This window comes from Caloenas nicobarica, chromosome 5 (genome assembly GCF_036013445.1).
Source record: "Caloenas nicobarica isolate bCalNic1 chromosome 5, bCalNic1.hap1, whole genome shotgun sequence".
Lineage (NCBI taxonomy): Eukaryota > Metazoa > Chordata > Aves > Columbiformes > Columbidae > Caloenas > Caloenas nicobarica.
In genome coordinates, this window is record NC_088249.1 from 60,290,882 (window position 1) to 60,308,989 (window position 18,108).

Consider the following 18,108-nt stretch of genomic DNA (forward strand, 5'->3'; position numbering starts at 1 on the left):
AATTTTTACCTGACTTCTTACTGGACCAATTTTGGTAAAGCTCGCAGTCAGATTAGCTGCACTGCCTGAGGCAACTGGTCTCATAAGTGACATTTTATTGCGATTACTTGAGTCGTACAAATTTGATCTGCATTTGCAAATATCCATGATATGAAAACAGGACTTCACTCTAAAAAAAACCCAGAAAACAACTTGGTTTAATTAGAATTTTATGTTGCTAAATGTGTAAATCAATTCCACAAAACAAGAAAAGGAAAAAAAAAAGGCTGAAGACCGCAGTTTCCAGTTTCACAGAATGGCATCATATATAGAAGCAGAAAAAAGAAATACCGCTATTACTATGTTCATGTCAAGGTTTTGTTATGGCATAATTTAAAATTAAGAAAAATACTTTTTCCTGCTCCTTGCATCTAATATAATTTTCTAACAACTGCACAGAAACAGGAAAGACAATTAATTAAATGGATGGACAGTTCTTTCTTCCACTGAAATGCTTTCACTTTAGAAAATCCACAGTGAAATACCACAATTCCAGAACTAAACTTTCAATATATTCCATACTAACCAATGCATAAAAGAAGGTATTTGAGACATTTACCTCAAGAGGAAATGCCAACTCTAGCTCTAATACTTCTAAAAATCAAGCCCAAGTTTTTGCAGTGTTGGAATTTTATCAATTGGGCATATGATACCTTAAAAAACGATTGCTCTAAATGTTACTTTCCAGAAAAAAAAAAAAAGTTATTCCATTTCCTTGACCAAGTAGATGCATCTAATATCACAAGCACTTGGAAGAATTTTTTAAGATGTTAAAAAACGACATAACACTTCTATCTCTGATAGCAGATGAAACAACACTATTATACATATGAATCACTACGACGGAGATTAAAAAAAAAAATAATTTTTGTGTGTTACATACTGGTTGCTATGAGGAAAATCAAGGAGGTGCTTCATGGTAACAAAAGAATGGTTCAGGGCCTCAGCTGGAGCGATTCTTAAATCAGCGTCGATCAGCAACATTTTCTTCAGCAGACTGACAAACTCCCTCCTATCCGCCTTCTCCGCCAACAGGTCACTTCCTTCCAAATCCATCACCATGTTCACCTGGCGTTGAACAAAACAGTGCATGTTGGTTTAACTCTTTCTGTTATTGCTTCCTGCTATAAAATACTAATATTCAATGAAATTTGCCAGCTTATCCCAGCACGGCCTGCTTGGCATCAGAGACTTTGTTCTGCACACACACTGCTCCCCGGGCATCCTCCTCAGCTAAAAACCCGTAAAGGCTTCATTCCAGTCTGGGACTTGCAATTTAAAAAGATTTGGGATAAAGATCTTTATGTGGTCTAACTTAAACTACAGAAGTAATCTTCAAAACAAGAATTTCAAACGTGTTAATGCCAAGCTTGTAAAAATATTTTATTTTCTTTTCAGGATATGGAAGAGAATGAAAACTTTGCTTTTGTTATTGACTGAAGAGTTATAAAGCTAAAAAAAAGTGAGGAAATGATAATTGTACTGAGAATTATATTCTTAAAATAGCAGAATTATACTGGAAATTATGCTAGTTAAGATTGCAGGATCCATACGCATTCTTTTTTTTTTCCCAGAATGGCAGATAAGGTAGAAGAGAAAGTATACATTATACTGAAAATTAAAGGGTCCCCCCTACAAGGACAAGTACCATTGTTTAAAACTAGCAATGCAAAGGAAGATCTTTATTAAAAGCCCAAAGGACTGACATAGCTAGACATTTTCCTCAGAGGAACATACACAAAGAATAGATGTGACTGATAATAAATAATATTCTAAAAGGTGTTTATTTCAAACTAGTAAAATGTTTTAAAATCACACATTTCATTTGCAAAGGGAGAATTCTTTAATACTCACATGCACTATATCATCCAAACTGTTGAAAATATACTTTCTGGCCTCTTTAGACTTCATACCTGTCTCTGCCTCGTGCTCTTCCAATGTCTCGAAAGAGGAAAGGAAAGCTGAGTTTAGAAGTTGACACTAAAGGACACTTACAACTACAAAGCAACTTTTTATATTTAATGGCCTAATAAACTCATTAAAAAAAAAAACCACCAAAACAATATTTCAATTTTATATTTGTATGCTGCTTTGCTGGCTACTTTCATTTTCTAAATCAAAAGACAAAAACTACTGAATTTCACATGTGAGTGATCACAGTACTGGATTAAAACAGATGGTTTCTAAATCACACAGTAAGTGCTCAAAGCCTAGCAAGAAAGTTATTTAACGAAACTCTCTTGTGTGCTTATATTTTTATATATCATGGGTTTTCTATTACTTATATTTTACACATTTCCTCAAACTCAGACCTTTAACTCCCAACAGAGGCAACATCATATCACTGAAAAAATAAACCAAAACCCAGAGAGACTCTGATTGACTTCTCTTTGCTTTCTCTTTTGTTATTCTTATACTTCTGTTCCTTCACATACACAACAGTTGATGTAAGTATTTTAAATACTGATTTACAAGACAAACAGTTAAATCCTAGAGAATGAATGTGATCACCCAACAGTGATTTATGAGCTGGAATACCACTTTCTGTTACAATTTTCCTCCTTCAGCACAGACAGCACCAGGAGGCAGGTTTGGTTTTAAGAGTCCCTGTTGCAGGAGGGAAGGCAGGGAAAAAACCTTTTAATATACAGTTACAAAAAAACTTTCCAAAACTAACTTCAACAAAAATTGCAAGTAATGGCCAATGGTCCATACCAAAACTCCTTTTCTTCCCCAAAAAGAGCATTTAACCTGATGCAAGACAATTAACCTCTGCAAGGTGCCAGCTTCTGGAAACGGGGCGGGCTGTTTACATCAAGAACTTGTTTAGGTTCTCCGATATGGAGAAGCCAGATGTAAACTGGCACCTAATGATCAACCGCCTGAAAAAAAGCCCAGAAAACTGGCATAATCAGGATGGTGTAATTGGAGAGTCCTTACATAAGCCGAGCTGGCAGCGTTGCGGCAGCACCAGCCCCAGCCGCTCGGCCCAGCGCTCCGGGGATTTACCGAGTTGCTGTGGAGAGTTACGCAATTTGTGCTTTGAGCTCCTCAGCTGTTTATTACTGCAGAAGTTTTCTGTCAACAGTAACTGCCTCCTGACTCCATGAACCAACACAATTTTGGGGAAAAAAAAAAAAAATATATATATATATTTGCATAGGAAGTTAAAGCTCTGCTTACGGCCAGTGTGCAATAACGTTCCCTAGAGAGAAGCGAGGTGTGCAGGCCGTAAAAGTACATTTTAAAAATTTTGTCTGCTTTCATTGTATTGCAGCTTTCAGCCAACAAAGACTGTTTTAGTAAATCTGAAGTAAATGAGCTGTACGCAGTCGTATTGTTTCTCAATCCCCTTTCTCCTAGAAACTTCTGATCCTGAAGCCAGTTTTGAACAAATTTTGACAGAGCGGTTTGTGCCTCGGAGACAAATTCTTTAAAGTGAAGTGAAAAGCAGTGACTGAGCAAGGAAAAAAAACAAAACCAACAAACAAGAAAAACCCCCACAACCACAAAATCATTTAGTACCTCTGAAGATACGAGGCTTAATTGGAATTCTCCATCTGGCACCCATGCACCGGCCACCACACAACCGGTGGGAGACAACATGGGCATGAGCTTGGAGCGCTAGTTTTGGGGAATGGGGTGGGGAAGTGAACAAATGTGGGTTGGACTGGACGATCTCCAGAGGCGCTTTCCAACCCCAACCATTCTGTGATTCTGTGAAATGGAAGGGATACAGAGCGGGAACTGATAAAAATCACAGTGGATGCAAAAGGGAGCTAACAGCATCATAGTGAACCTTGGTCTCTCTGGTTTCTCTGCTCACAAAATAACATGCCTTTTTTTACTGCATTATACTGTTTACCTTTAGTCTCCAACTAGAATATGGTGCATCCGTTTCTTTACAGAAAAATCTTGCAGTTTTCGTTCCCATGTTTAACAACTGCTCTCCTGGCAAACCTTGAGTCTGCGAAATGTAACGAATCTGAGGAAGGAAAAAAAAAAAACACAAACACCAACACAGGGAATAATTTACCTCTGATTTTCAAAACCTGATCCATACAGTTAAAAACTTGTCATTTCATCTAAAAAAAATGGTGAAATGAGCCACCCTCCGAGCAGTGTAGTTTGACAACTACAACTTATATAGGGGAGAAACCTAACATGGAGCGCTTGATACTGCCCTCTCATCTATCGAGAAAGCCATACATAAACACACCTATAAATGACCTATATAAGCAAGCTTTTAAAGTTCGGCCACAGAAATGAGAAGCTGGGGAGGGTGGCTGTCATTACCTCCTCAACCCATTCAAACCCTAAATGTAATGTTTTCATTCTAAACAGGAAACTTAGTAGCAGTGCTTTGCTTCCAGAGTTCGATGATTTTTTTGGCATACTCTTCCCATTTGCTGTTTCCAGTGTATCAGTCTTTTACACGTCTGACACATCCACATTTCAAGCAAAAGTTCCACTTGAAAAAGAAGTGCATGTACAACTTCTAGTCATCCAGCAACAGACACTGTCCTCATCTCAGAAAACCTGCTACAGAACACGATGGGAATGGACTAGTTTTATGGCTGAAATGGTGAGATGCTCTTTTCCACTTAAATGATTAACACATATTTATTGTAGAAGGGAATTTACTACGCATTTTTCATTATCTTTGTTATAATTGATGATACAAATTATTACCTAAAATAGTTAAGGCTTAAGGCTTCGACAGACATCTATTGAAACAGCACATTACAATGTGTTTTTAATTACTGTGCACGCAATGTTAACTCACTGTACAAGCAGGTAGTTATCCCAGAAGTAATACTTCTTTAAAAATTAAAAAACCACCTTCAAGAAAGAGGAATTGGAAGAATAATTGGCAATAACTGAAAACTGAGCTTGTTGCAGTTCAGGATGGAGGGAGTACAGATTTCAGCATCCAGGGCTGAAGGTCGGAGGGGCACAAGGGCTGAAGGTGCTGGGCATGGTCCCACACCACACATCTCCACGGAGGAGCTGCTGGTGTGGGCCAGAACCCTAGAAAAGGCGGAGCAGCCAGGGAATAAGAGAGATTGCAAAAAAGGAAGAAAAAAAAAAAAAAAAAATCAGAAGAGAACAGTGAAATACACTGAACCAGAAACTGGGAGATAAGATGAATTCAATGGAAGACAGAGAACTCAAGAGATATGAGCACCTGAGAATGGAAAAAAACCGAGACATAGTAGAAAGGTACATGTGAGGCTTCTGCTGAAAAAATAAGTGATAGACCAAAGCAGGGAGGAACTAAATGCAATGCTAATCCTCCATAATTCCCTACAGCAGAGAATAAAGAGAATGCCACTCTGACCAGAACTCTTTCTAGATCATTTAGTTGTTTTATAAGGATATTACAAAGCCTTAGAAATTGGGGGGAAGACAACACATTTACTCAATAATTCAGCAGTTAAGCACCTGTGCCTGTTTTTAATGAGTATTACAGCTCAGAAGACATGGCTGTTTTCCACTGAGCACAGCTGTTACTGGATATAATCACGAATATAATAACAAAGGGCTTCCTTTCAAGGGCTAGTGTGTTGGTTGCCACATGCCATGGGGACAGGAGGAAACGTAGCACAAAGCCCCTGCCTGTTCGTTTACTCAGTGACACGCACCACAAAGCAGGAGGAAAGGAATTTCCTTGGAAGCCATCTCCTACGACTGCTGTACTCACGTACGCTGATGAAAACCTTGAATCAAATGTCTCTGAAGCAAGTTTTGCAGGCCTGCTTGAGCTCAATGACAAGGCTGACTAAAATTAGGTAATTCCTGCCGGTGCTGAGGAGGTTACAGCTCCTCGTCCACCACGACTTCTCGGACACGAAGATCAGACAAGCTGATAGATGAGTTATTAACTGATGCTTCCAGCAAACCTGAATGATCTGTCTTTAACTAGATGTCTTTTAAACTCAGCACTCACTTATAAAGCAAGCAGAAAATCTTAAGGACATCAAAATTAGCCCCTAATTCCTTGTAGCCCTCTGCATGAAGTACAGCATCCTGGAAGGTTGCTATCATGGGTGACAATGCTGTTTATTTGCACTATCTGGCAGTGTTTAGAGGTCGAGCCATGTTGTCCCTGGGCCTACAACAGCAAGAAACAAGTGACAGGAATACGCTGTCACAAGGACGTGGCTGTCTAAACCTGAGACAAGATGAACCAATGCGCACAGTGAAGGTCGGCGCCCTCCGCAGCGTATTAACCTGCCTTCATCTGCCTGGGCTTTGTACACGACAAGACGGCAGTGGGGGGAAAAAGGTCTTTTCTTTCCAAATGAGACTCTATATTATTCTGAAAAAAACATCCCCGTAATCATGAGATTGAGCTCTCCACTGTTACTGCTCTCTGCACAAAAGTCAAAGGCTGACAGCTATGTAAGCGCGCTAGCACACATTAGCAGTGTGGGCTGCTGCCACCATGATGAATCATGAGTTAATTTGAGGAAAGAATCAGGACACGGGCAGCATTCTCTGCCATTCAAACCCCTACTGCATCGTAAGTAACTGAAGATGTGGTCCAAAGCCGCGTTCCACATCCAGAACGCAGTGGCACAGGGTCAAAAGTGAAAGTAATTCTGGAAATTACATATTTTGGCACTTTTGTTTTGAAAGTCCAGATCTTCTCTCACGGTTTCTTTCAAAATAAGAGCTAAATAAATTTGCCAAGTTCTTAGAAGTTTTTGAGACATTATACAGATTCCAAAAACAATACCTTGACTTTTCCTTAAAGAACATAATGTTGTTTCTTCTTTCGTTCTCCATTTTAAAAGCAATACCTTGCACAAAGGTCTTCAAAACGCATCACGGCCTCAAGCCATGTTCCACTCACAGCCTACTTCTAGCCACAAAACGCTGAATTTTGTGTAAATGAAGGAAGCTGAAATATCAAATGTTACCAAAATCAACATAAAAAACAATATATCCCCTGACAGTGGTTTTAACAAAAGGATTTTTAGAAAAATAGGTCTGATGTGTAAGCACAGGCAGCCAAAAGCCCATGACACGAAGATCAGGATTTGAATAACCTAAACAACATGCTGGAGGAACTGCTCCTAATCTGAATGTTGAACCAAAGATGTACGAGTTAGTAACGAGCCAGCACATCTGGGATTTTCAGGAGATTTCTTCACTTTCAAAGTCCAAAACCATGCGGGGATAGTCAGAATGCACTCCTCCCAATTTTCCTCCCAATTTTCCACATTATGCTAGAAAATTAAAGACTTCTCTAAGTGTCTTAAATAGAAAACATGCAATATCTCTCATTAGAAACTTTTTTTGTTTTAAATCAGCTCACTAATGCCAATGCTATCCACAGCTGAAAACTGCAACAATGCAAAGGCACAGCTTCAACAGCTTCAAGCTTTACCACTCCATATATGCAGAATTATTGCAACAGCGATTCTTGTTCCTTGTGAATCAGTGGCTCTCAAATCTTTGGGCTGTGCTGGATTTCCAGAAAGCATCAGGGAGTATTCAGAAGGCAACTAATTCGAACAGACATTCCAGATTCAGCCCCGCTCATGGCATGTGAAAGAGAGATTACGATGCAATGAGAGTGGCCACAAACTTTGGCTTCCATCAGAAAAAGCAACTTCAATGCTAACATTTATTTTGCAAGATAGAAAAAGGAAAAAAAAAAAAAAGACAAATTGAACTTTAATTCAGAAAAGCAACACAATATACAGTTTGGTCTAGAAACAGGATTTATGTTTCTAGGACAATCAATAAGACTAAATTAAAAGCACTGAACAGATTTGAAAAAACACTGCTTAATATGGGCTGTTATCAACATTTTAAATCTAGGATTTAATGACCTGAAATTCTTAAGTTGCAGAACATGTGCATATGCTTGTGAAATTTATTCTACTACCTGGTCATATTCCAGTGCTCCTGGGTACAGCGGCCATCCAAGAAACAGCTCTGCAATCACACACCCTAAGGACCACATGTCTATGGCTTCACAAAACGGCAATCCCAGTATGATCTCTGGTGCTCTGCAAATTAAACATGGTTACTGAATTTTTTTCTTTAGAGAAAAAAGGTAATTCAACAATCCAACATGATAAAAAAAAATCTGTCACTTGAAAATACAGGCTAATTATTTCAGTAAAACCATACAATCAGAAATTGAATTTTTCTTCATATGTATAATCCATGGTAAACTTTTGCAGCTCTGAGATTTTTTTTTCTACAAGTACCAGTTTGTTACACACATGAAAATAATTGATATGCCTGAAAACCACAATGTCACTGATTCAACATTTTTGCCTTTCCTCCAGTATGTCCCGAATGATTCACCCACTCAACGTCATATGCCCGCAACTACATTCTAAACACAATACAGACATTTACCTTAAAAACAAACAAAGTTTTATCTGAAAATCCACCTGCACGCTTCCCAACTGGACAGTGCACTTAAAGCTATTTAAAATATCAATTTAATTACATAACTGCAAATCCCTTAATGCACTCAAATCGATTCAATGTAATCAATTTTAAAATCACCTAAATGAAAACATTGTACTTGCTAAAGAGACCAGGTCTTATTTTTCACCTAAACCAAATGTGAATTATTTAACCAACAGCATTTTAATTTACTTCTGTACTAAAGAAACATAAAAATTGGTATTGACAGAGCTGTTAAAGGGGCTTTTAACATTTTGGTTCCTGTGGAACAAAACTCAAGTATTTCACAGAAATCCACTTCAATTGCATCTGTTCTTTTCAAAACTTCCCTTCCAGTTCATTCAAGCTACTAACAAAATGAAAAACAATTAAAATATATCTGCATGCTAATATAGAAAGACACCTAGAGATATAAAGTATTATTTAAAGCATTACACTATAAAGTGATTTATTCACTTTTAAAATAGACAATCTGTTGTTAGCTTAATGTGTCACGGAACAGTAGGGAGGTGGTAAAAACTATCAGGGTAATTCCTGTTGCAGCTGGGTAGAACAGTAGCATTCAGCTGATCAGGCAACATGCTTGTGGGGAAAACTGTGATTTCTCATCTGTTTAAAAGCTTAAAAAAATCTTACACCAGCATGCACTGAAGTGTATCATATTGACATTCCACATACAAAACAGAAATTCTGACCATAGAAAATTCCTACACATCTCATTTCTCTTCTCCTCTAGCATTTACCTTTATCAAAGGTACTGGTACATGTACTAGATTGAGAACAAATTCCTATTTTCATGCGACATTGGGACAGCGAAGCTATTTTGTAGGTATACAGCAGACCAAGAGCTGAAGCTCCAAGGATGCACCATGACCACCGGGGAAGGACCCACATCTGTGACCAGTGAAACCACCCGCGCGTCTGCCATGGGGAAAATTCCAGACTTTCCACAGATAAGAAAGTCTACAGGACAGGATATTCTGTTACATATTTATGCACTTTCCGTTCACGCCAGTGCTTCGGTTCTTCCCATCCTTATCACAAACCGTTTTGGATGCAATTATGTGAAGGATAAATCTTGTCACACCGGCGGTGAAACTGGAGCAGCTCAGTTTTCCACTGCCTTCAAAGATTTTGTTACAATAAACTTCTAGGGATCAAACATTAACGTATTTTTGTAATGCGGGATCATGACACTGCAGTAAGTATTAGCTGGTTTCATTATCCGAGAAATAAATTTAACATATCTAGATGCTGCAAGGCTAGAAATAGCCATAAGAAACGTCTGCCTTCAGCCGCTGGCTGGGTGCCGGTCCGCGTACGGTTGTTACAGATCTCTGTTGAAATGCGCTTCCTTTTGTTGTATTATGTTACGGCCCTGAATAGTTAATGAATATACACACAGCCTATGGATATAGGGGCTTTAACAAATGCTTCTGCTAAAATAAGCTCTTTAAAACCTCTTACATTTACTCTACAGTTAATATGTGCACCATATAAAAATAGCTCCAGTTGGTCAGTCTGTCGCTTGTCTCTTTTGAGGGACGGGACTGCAAATAACAGGAGGATAAGGGTAGATATGATGACAGAACAAAAAAAAAAAAAATTTACTGTATTTCCAAATATAGTAATCTGTTAGTTTTTCATGGGTACTAAGTAGTTCTGCAACACCAATAAAAGCGCTAATAATTTTAAGGAAAAGTGACATATTTAAGGAGAGGCAAAACTGTTTCTCCGTGATTCCCAACACCTGACCTACCATCCAGAACAGACAAGGAAATAAATGTGCTCCCAAGCAGGGCTACCTGCACCTTACTTCAGCACAGTGAACAAAAACCACTTTCAGGCTGGCTTGGAGTGAGGAAGATGAAGAGCTGCTGCTCCACAGAAATGTCAAGTTTGCTGGTTTTCAGGTTCAACTTCTCCTGCCACGGCCTCATGCCGGACCTTAAAATGGAGCACATCTCCCACAGCAGATAAAGCTAAAGGAGAACTTGTACCTGGGTTTGATTATGTTTAGATTGGTCTTAACCAGCTCAAACATTTTTGATAAACAGTTTGTTAACGTCATGCTCAAAAGCACCTTTTTCTCTCTCTTCTTTTAAACTTCCAGTTAAAATCTATTTGGACCATTGAGAAGGAAAGGGTTAAACAGGAGGGAGTCATTCTTAATTTTTTTTTTTAAGATGACCCACAGCTCTTTTTTCATACAAGAAATATTTTTACAGGTAGCTTAAAACTAAGATATTCCCTTTCCTAACTACAACCAGAGACACTGAACTGAGCAGTAGGAACTCCAGATGTCCCAACACAGTTGCTTTAGCACCAGATTATTCAAAGAAGAGTGTAATTTAGTACTTCCCTTTCTGAAAACAACACACACGCACCCCCCCACAGCTTGGTATTTACTGCAGATAACAAAGAGTTCAATGCACCAGAAGCTACTGTGGTCCCCAACTCAGTAAACAGCATCTGTTATCCCAGGCCAAGACATCAACGAGGAGAACACCAGAATTTTCTAGGATACCAAATCTTACTTAAATGTACTTAAATTAAAAGCACGATTTTACAGAGAGAGTGTCTATTTCCATCTTATCAATGTTAATTGATAATTGTTAAAAAGTTAATTGATATCAATGTTAATTAAATATTAACTAAAAACATTAACAGAAAACTTCATTTAGAAGTTCTAATGCAATATTACTACACTGCAAAGATTCCCTTTGTTAAGCAACAATTCCTAGGCTAACACATCTGAAATCTTCCTCTCTCACTTGACATAGCAGAGCTCAACTCTTGAATTTCAATTGGAAATATCTAAAAAGATGAAATGTTTATTTGCTTCAGCTGGTTGTTTGGATAGGCACATTTCTATTTATTACATCGCAGATCATGAACATACTGAAGAATAGCATGAAACAATAAAACCAGCAGCTTCCCAGAACTGCTTATTTTATGAAAAATTCTACTGAATGCATGAATAATTTCTCAAATATGTTCTCACTGAAGGTCTTATATACACACTACACATACCCCCTCACATATCAAGGAAATGAGATTAAAGACTGAACAACTTTTATTTCTCTCTTCTGGCAGTATGAAAGGGTCAATGCATCTATCATCTACCACATGCCACTGTTGGTTTTTTTTATTGACCACCAGATGAGCGAAGGCGATATAAATAGCCTTCCTCCCCTCACGTCTCCCACTCCTTTCAACACATCCATGCAATTTCTTTCCAAGACCAAACCCTTCAGCCACCACCCATACCAACTTCACTCTGGAAGCTCAAGACAACGGTGCCGTGTGAGGAACACGGAGCTGCTTCCTCTCCCCACATGCTCCTGCCTACTGTCCTCATATAAGGCAAATATTACTACCCTTACTTACCGCTGTTCATTGCGACAATACCTCATAATTATCTGTTCTGGATACAACACACTGGCATAATTATAACTAAAACTAATGGAAAAAAGCCATCAGAAGGGTAGGATGTTTATCTTTTTTAATTAATGACCTCTTTAAGGTCATCCTATGGATCAAGGGAACTCATGTAAACAAATCCGATCTGTAGGAGTTAAAGTCAAAACAGATGCAAACCTGAGAACAACACTTTCTTCCCCACTACCATTATTATCACTAGCATAATGTGAGCCTATACGTTATGAAAGGAATAACCAGATATGGCTTGTGAGATGTGTCATTCTTCTAAAGAAAGCAGGTCTAAGAAAAGGATCAAATGCAGTGAAGAAGTAAATGAGAGACGGTCATGAGCATTCTATGAGTATTCTCATGTAGAATCCCCTTTCTTCAACTACCAATCTTTACCATGACTGTGAAGGACTGCAAACCTTTCCATGAGACCTGCAAGAACACCGGGAAGACTTCAGGCTAGAGGGACCCAAATCAAGGTGGCAATACTCAGAAAAAAAACCACAGGCAAGTACACTTCAATAATCTGAAGGATGCGATGGGAATGAACGATGTCATGACAAAATCTGTGGGTGATGAAGTATATAAAGAACAGTTGGCTCTCTAGTGCATTTGTGATGGACTTCAGAAGGAATTTCAAATATGCAATTAGATCAACACAATGATGAGCAGTAGAACATATATGGTGTACAGTAAACCATAGTGAAAATTAATGTACATTATTCATTCATTACCCACAAGAATTAATAGGTTTTAAATCAACCAATTTTCTAATGAAAAAAATCTAGACGACTTTACAGATTACTGGAGAAAAATCTCTTAAAATTGGGAGCAAAAATAATCAGGACATCAGTATTTATTTTTAAAGGGCAAAGACATACCAAAATTATTATGCCTTATACAAAACTAGTGACATTCCCTCACCTTGAAAAGTGTGTGTTCACTTTTGAATTCTGTGTTCAGTTTTGGTCACCCCCATCTGAAAAAGGATACATCAAACAGAAAAGATGCAGAGAAGGACAATATAAATTAAAGACTTGAAGAGACTTTGCTACAAGAAGAAACGCTGGTTAGAACTATAGAGTTTCAGGAAAGAATGAATGAGCAGTAACATTACTCAAATTACATATGAAATAATGGAAGAAAAGCAGCCGCGTGTTTCTAATGCTCTGCTTCGTTATAGACCAAGGAATTGTCCTCTCCTCTTTGAGATTAAAGACTGATGCAAGTATAAAAGTTTGGAGATTTTTTTTAAGCCAGAATACAATCATCCTTTCAATCATGGGCCACTGTTGAGGTTAAAAATATTAGGAGTATTGAAGAATGGATCAACAGAAAAAATATCCACAACTGCTCTACAGTATAAAGGTTCATATAATGTACAATAAAAACAACCATCAACTGTGTAGAACTGGAAGAAACTTGCATCAGAAGACACTCAAGTGCAACCTTCTGCTATGGTAAATTTTCTCCAGCAACAAAATACCACAATACATAGACCACCAATCTGATAACATATGTTTATCTCACTTCCTACATATTAAAATCACTATTGTTGCACAAAGGCAAGAGTTACTCAAGCAAATCCCTTGAGCCAGACTAAAAAGTCTCTGAAATCGTCACGGTCAAAATAATTTTTATTCATAATGTCATTTTATTAGAATAAGAATTACGTAAATAAAATTTATAGGAGTCTTTAACAAAAGTCATTACAGACAGGATGTTCACTCGAGTGATTTTTTTTTTTAAGAACACTTCCATAGTTGAATTGTGTCTTGCTTTTAAGCCCGTTGAGATTTTAGAATGCAATTAGGAGTGTCATGTCTTAACTTACATTCAGTCTTTGAAATGCAAGTATGGTACACTATGCCAGACAATGAGCTCTCCTCCCTATCCTTTGAAAGGAGTGTTGCTGTAAATTTATAATGCAAAACTGCATTACAGATTTACATTCAAAACCTTGGCTTTTCTTGTACAGTTTTCTAGTGTTCTTTTAACTTTGCTATGATTAGGCATTAGCAAGTACATAACTAGTAAATTCTGATTTATTTTTTTTTTAACTCTAAGAAGGTAAGAGGATTTAAACTGGAAGCAAAAATGTACATGCTCAGAAGTAGAGTCTGGAAAGATTAGCTAAGCTGGATAGGGGCATGTGTATCTTTGACGTGTCAGGAAAGAATCAAAAATACTGCTTTGCAGTGTAGGGCTATGTCACCATATATCACAAAACACAGGGAGAACAAAGATGTTCAAGAAGATATGAGAAGTTATCCCCTCATTCATAATTTCACTCCTGCTTTGAAGGAGCTTGGTGAGCTACCAGACCCTCACGTGGCAGGTGAGGGTGAGGACGGGGGAAACGAGGCACCATATCTCCTGTCAAGCTCTATGGCCACAGTATTGCCCTGGTGGTGTCCACAGTGCTGTGTGAAAGGAATTCTCATTTCCTGGTAGAAAAAACTTCATTTTAGCATCATAAAACTTTTTCATAGAACTATGCAACGTTCAACAGCTAGAAAAGACCTTCTCAACATCACAGCCTTCCACTGTTGTGTGTAACGTACAAGACTGACATACAGCTGCCATTTCAACTTTGAACCCTGATCTGACCTGAAGAAGATAGGATTTAAAAATCTTACACAGAGAGCAGCCAAAATATGTATCTATTTACAAAAAGAAGCAATCACTGCAAAAGAGGTTCATTTGAACACAGGGCTCACAACTGAAGGAGGTGGGGAAAGACAACAGGAAATCAAACCAGACAAATAACAAATCAATCTTAGGTAATTTCATCAAATAAAACAAAATTACAAGCAAACTAACCTAGAGCTCTTTCCTGATACTGGGAAAGAATTTTGTTTTGAAAGAGCCATCACAAATTTTAACCTAATATACCTTCTCTTTCTACTTACCAGAAGTACTAAAGATAACAAATACTTACTCCTTTTTTATTTTTTTCAGCTGAGAATAATAAAATAAGAAGTGATTTCAAGAGATTCTTTTCCACTTATTCACTATCTCTAGTGAAATGAGATGTTGATTTTATTAAAACCAGAAGATGTTTATGCTTCTGCCATGTCATAATTTTATTTTTCCTCAGAAAGACTACAACTTACCAAGTGATTTATTTACATGCTTGAAATGCTAAGCAGTTTTTGTACTACATGAAAATTAAGCAAAGTAGATACTGACACAGCAATATAATGAAGAAAATCATATAGAGAGAAACTCTTCGGGTGCTTTATTGGTAAATAAAGTCTGCAACTTAATACGTTTTATTTACACTCCGGATAGCAAAGTGTCAATATCGAAGGCATCAAATGAGGTCACTTACCGATAACTGACTTTTGACAATATCTTCCCTGTACTTTTGCTTGTGTGCTTGATGGTTAACTGTGAAACCACCTTCAGCGCTTTATCCTTGAAAGAGCTGGTGACTGCAAACGAGGTGGCACAGGTGTTGCCTCCACCCTCACCTGCACACCACCCTCCGCTCCTTCAGCATCGTGACATGTCGGGACAGGTGGGATGGCACACCCAAGTCACGCAGGACAAGTGATAGTTCCAGGGTAGATTTTTTTAAATTTTTTTTTTTTATTAGAGCAAGATCTTTAAATTCTTCTTTTGCATGTCTCTTATTAGACAGACATAGACACCTTTTCTTCTGCAGTTTTACAAGCAGTCATACAAACTTCCCGAGCTGCAATAACAGCCTACACATCTAATTAAACGAGAGAGTCTATCGTATAGCGTTGTTCTTTCTGACATGCCTCCCTATACGCTACAATCACATTTGGGTAGGTGTGGGGTTTTTTCCTCTTTTCTTTGCTTTCTTTTTACTGTGGCAGGGGGAAAGGAAGGATGCGAAGAATCACAGAATGTCCTGAGTTGGAAGGGACCCACAAGGATCATGGAGTCCAGCTCCTGTCCCTGCACAGGACAACCCCACAGTTCACACCGTGTGTCTGAGGGTGTTGTCCAGTCTCTTCTCGAACACTGTCAGGCTTGGGGCCGTGACACCTCCCTGGGGAGCCTGTTCCAGTGTCCAGCACCCTCTGGGGGAAGAATCTTTTCCTCGTGTCCAACCTGAACCTCCCCTGGCACATCTTCTTGCCATTCTCTTGGATTCTATCGTTGGTCACCAGAGAGAAGAGTTCAGTGCCTCCTCCTCTCCTTGTGAGGAAGCTGTAGACCATGATGAGGTCTCCCCTCAGTCTCCTCTTCTGCAGGCTGAACAAACCAGGTGGCTTTAGCTGCTCCTCATACAGCTTCCCCTCTAACCCGTCACCAGTTTCATAGGGTGAAGGGAAGGGAAAAGGAACCAACACCCTGGAAAGGCAAACATTCAAAACAAAAACCCAAGCTGAGCTGCTGGATTGTCCAGATTATTTTTGAAGAAAATCTAGCTTGACATTTTCTTGCTTGGAATCCAGATAGAAGTTAGGGCAAAGCACAGGTAACTCTGGAGCCCACGCAGTGGGACAGTGGGCAGCCACAACCTGGCCTCCACCCCAGGCGAGCGGGTGAGCGCTCGGATCTCACAATAGCAGTGATTTCCAGCTCTAAGCAAGCGTACACGAAAAATGAGAGCAGCACCGTGTGGGAGATTTCAAAGCCTCACAAATCAAAGATGACAGATCTTAATTCCGTGACTCTTTGCTTTGCTAGTGTTGATTTTGTGAGAATATCAGCTTCTAACTGTATTAGGGTCTGCACAGACTTGCAGTGCCCAAAGACACCAGCTGAAAAACAGGCAGGGAGTTTCTACAAAACAGGAATAAGCACGGTGGTATTTGCTTGTAGCATCCTTGTCAAGAATAGCAAGACCTTGTAAGTCGGTTTTGTGTGAAGGCTTCTTGTGCTTTCCCCGATGCTGGCACTCCTACATCTGGACTGAGGGTGCAAAGTCACAGTGGTCCCAAAGAGGCAAGTTGGCTGATCCCACCATGAAAACCCTCCCAAGGGACAATGGAAGGAAAAATCAGTTTCTGATACGACTGATTAGCGCGAGGAAATAATTCATTTATATTTTAATGGATTCTTGCTTTGGCATAGTTCAGGTAAAATACCAAAGAATGCAAGCATACAGCTGTTATGTCAAGAATCACCCGAATCATGTGTTACGTCATATTAACTAGCTATTTAAAAAAAAAAAAGAAGAAAAACAAAACAAGACCAAAGGGAAATCTACCCTGAAGACACAAAGGAAAACTTCTTTCATTCTGCAGCAACACTTGCCAAAGCATTTTCCCTCCACCACAGGGCAACGACACACCAGCCTGCTGGCACGGCTGCGGCTCAGCCCAAGAACCCGACAAACCACGCAACTATCTGAAATAACTTTCTAGCATACATCTGTTGCACAACAGTTGGTCAGGTAGGCATGGCTGCACTGGAAATGGACACAACATATAGACACCTGAGAAGGAAAGAAAATCTGCTCACATCCTTGTCCATCATGAAAACAATTTTTTTTTTTTTTTTTTTTTTTACTCCTGATGTGCACCCATCTCGATGATGTACATTGATATTCTCACGAAATTTTGCAACTCAAATCAATAAACTTTGATGTTAAATTACATTGTTTCAATTACAGAAAGCTCACCAAAAATCAACACAAATGTTCCTTATCAGAGTGATGTCATGTCATTCACCTCTCTCAGACCTCGAGATCATTCATACAAACCAGCACATTTATCTTTTCTTTACCTTCCTAATAATGTTCTACATAGTATTGGAATAAGGCTTTCACAGTCTGTTATCCTGACTTCTAGACTGAAGGTGGTTGTCCATGACACAATCCTGCCCTCAAAGAAAAAAAATTGACAGAAGAAAAAAAAAATAATTTTAGAAAAATGTCAATATTTTCATTACAGAAAATTTATGTAGTGACACTGGATTATAAGAAACATTGTCAAGTCAAGAATCAAACACTGACAACATGACATCAGGATAAATACAGACAGGCTTGTTAAAGTTGTTTTATTTTAAAAGAGAAAGGAGCAAAAGACTTGTGGGAGAAATTAACATTTTAAAAAATTACATCAGATTAACAGTGACATTTTATCACTTAAAATTCAAATATTCAAATCATATACAATTTTTTAAAATGTAGTGTCTAGCAAAAAGTCAAGTACTAATGCCACAGCTCCACATAGGAGATCCATGTCCTGCTCACTAAATAAATGGAACACCAGAATC

The 18,108-nt window shown here is 38.6% G+C and overlaps 1 protein-coding gene across 3 annotated transcripts in view; it reads right to left on the minus strand.

Moving 5' to 3' along the window:
- HIPK3 (homeodomain interacting protein kinase 3) overlaps positions 1 to 18,108 on the minus strand; it is a 71,386-nt gene that overhangs the window by 14,162 nt on the left and 39,116 nt on the right. For all 3 annotated transcript variants that reach the window (XM_065635097.1, XM_065635098.1, XM_065635096.1), the window contains 5 exons: positions 7,940 to 8,063; positions 3,905 to 4,024; positions 1,894 to 1,980; positions 923 to 1,107; positions 10 to 169 (listed from right to left, as the gene is read on the minus strand). In XM_065635097.1, the coding sequence (XP_065491169.1) occupies positions 10 to 169; positions 923 to 1,107; positions 1,894 to 1,980; positions 3,905 to 4,024; positions 7,940 to 8,063 (676 nt within the window). The remainder of the gene's footprint in view (positions 1 to 9; positions 170 to 922; positions 1,108 to 1,893; positions 1,981 to 3,904; positions 4,025 to 7,939; positions 8,064 to 18,108) is intronic.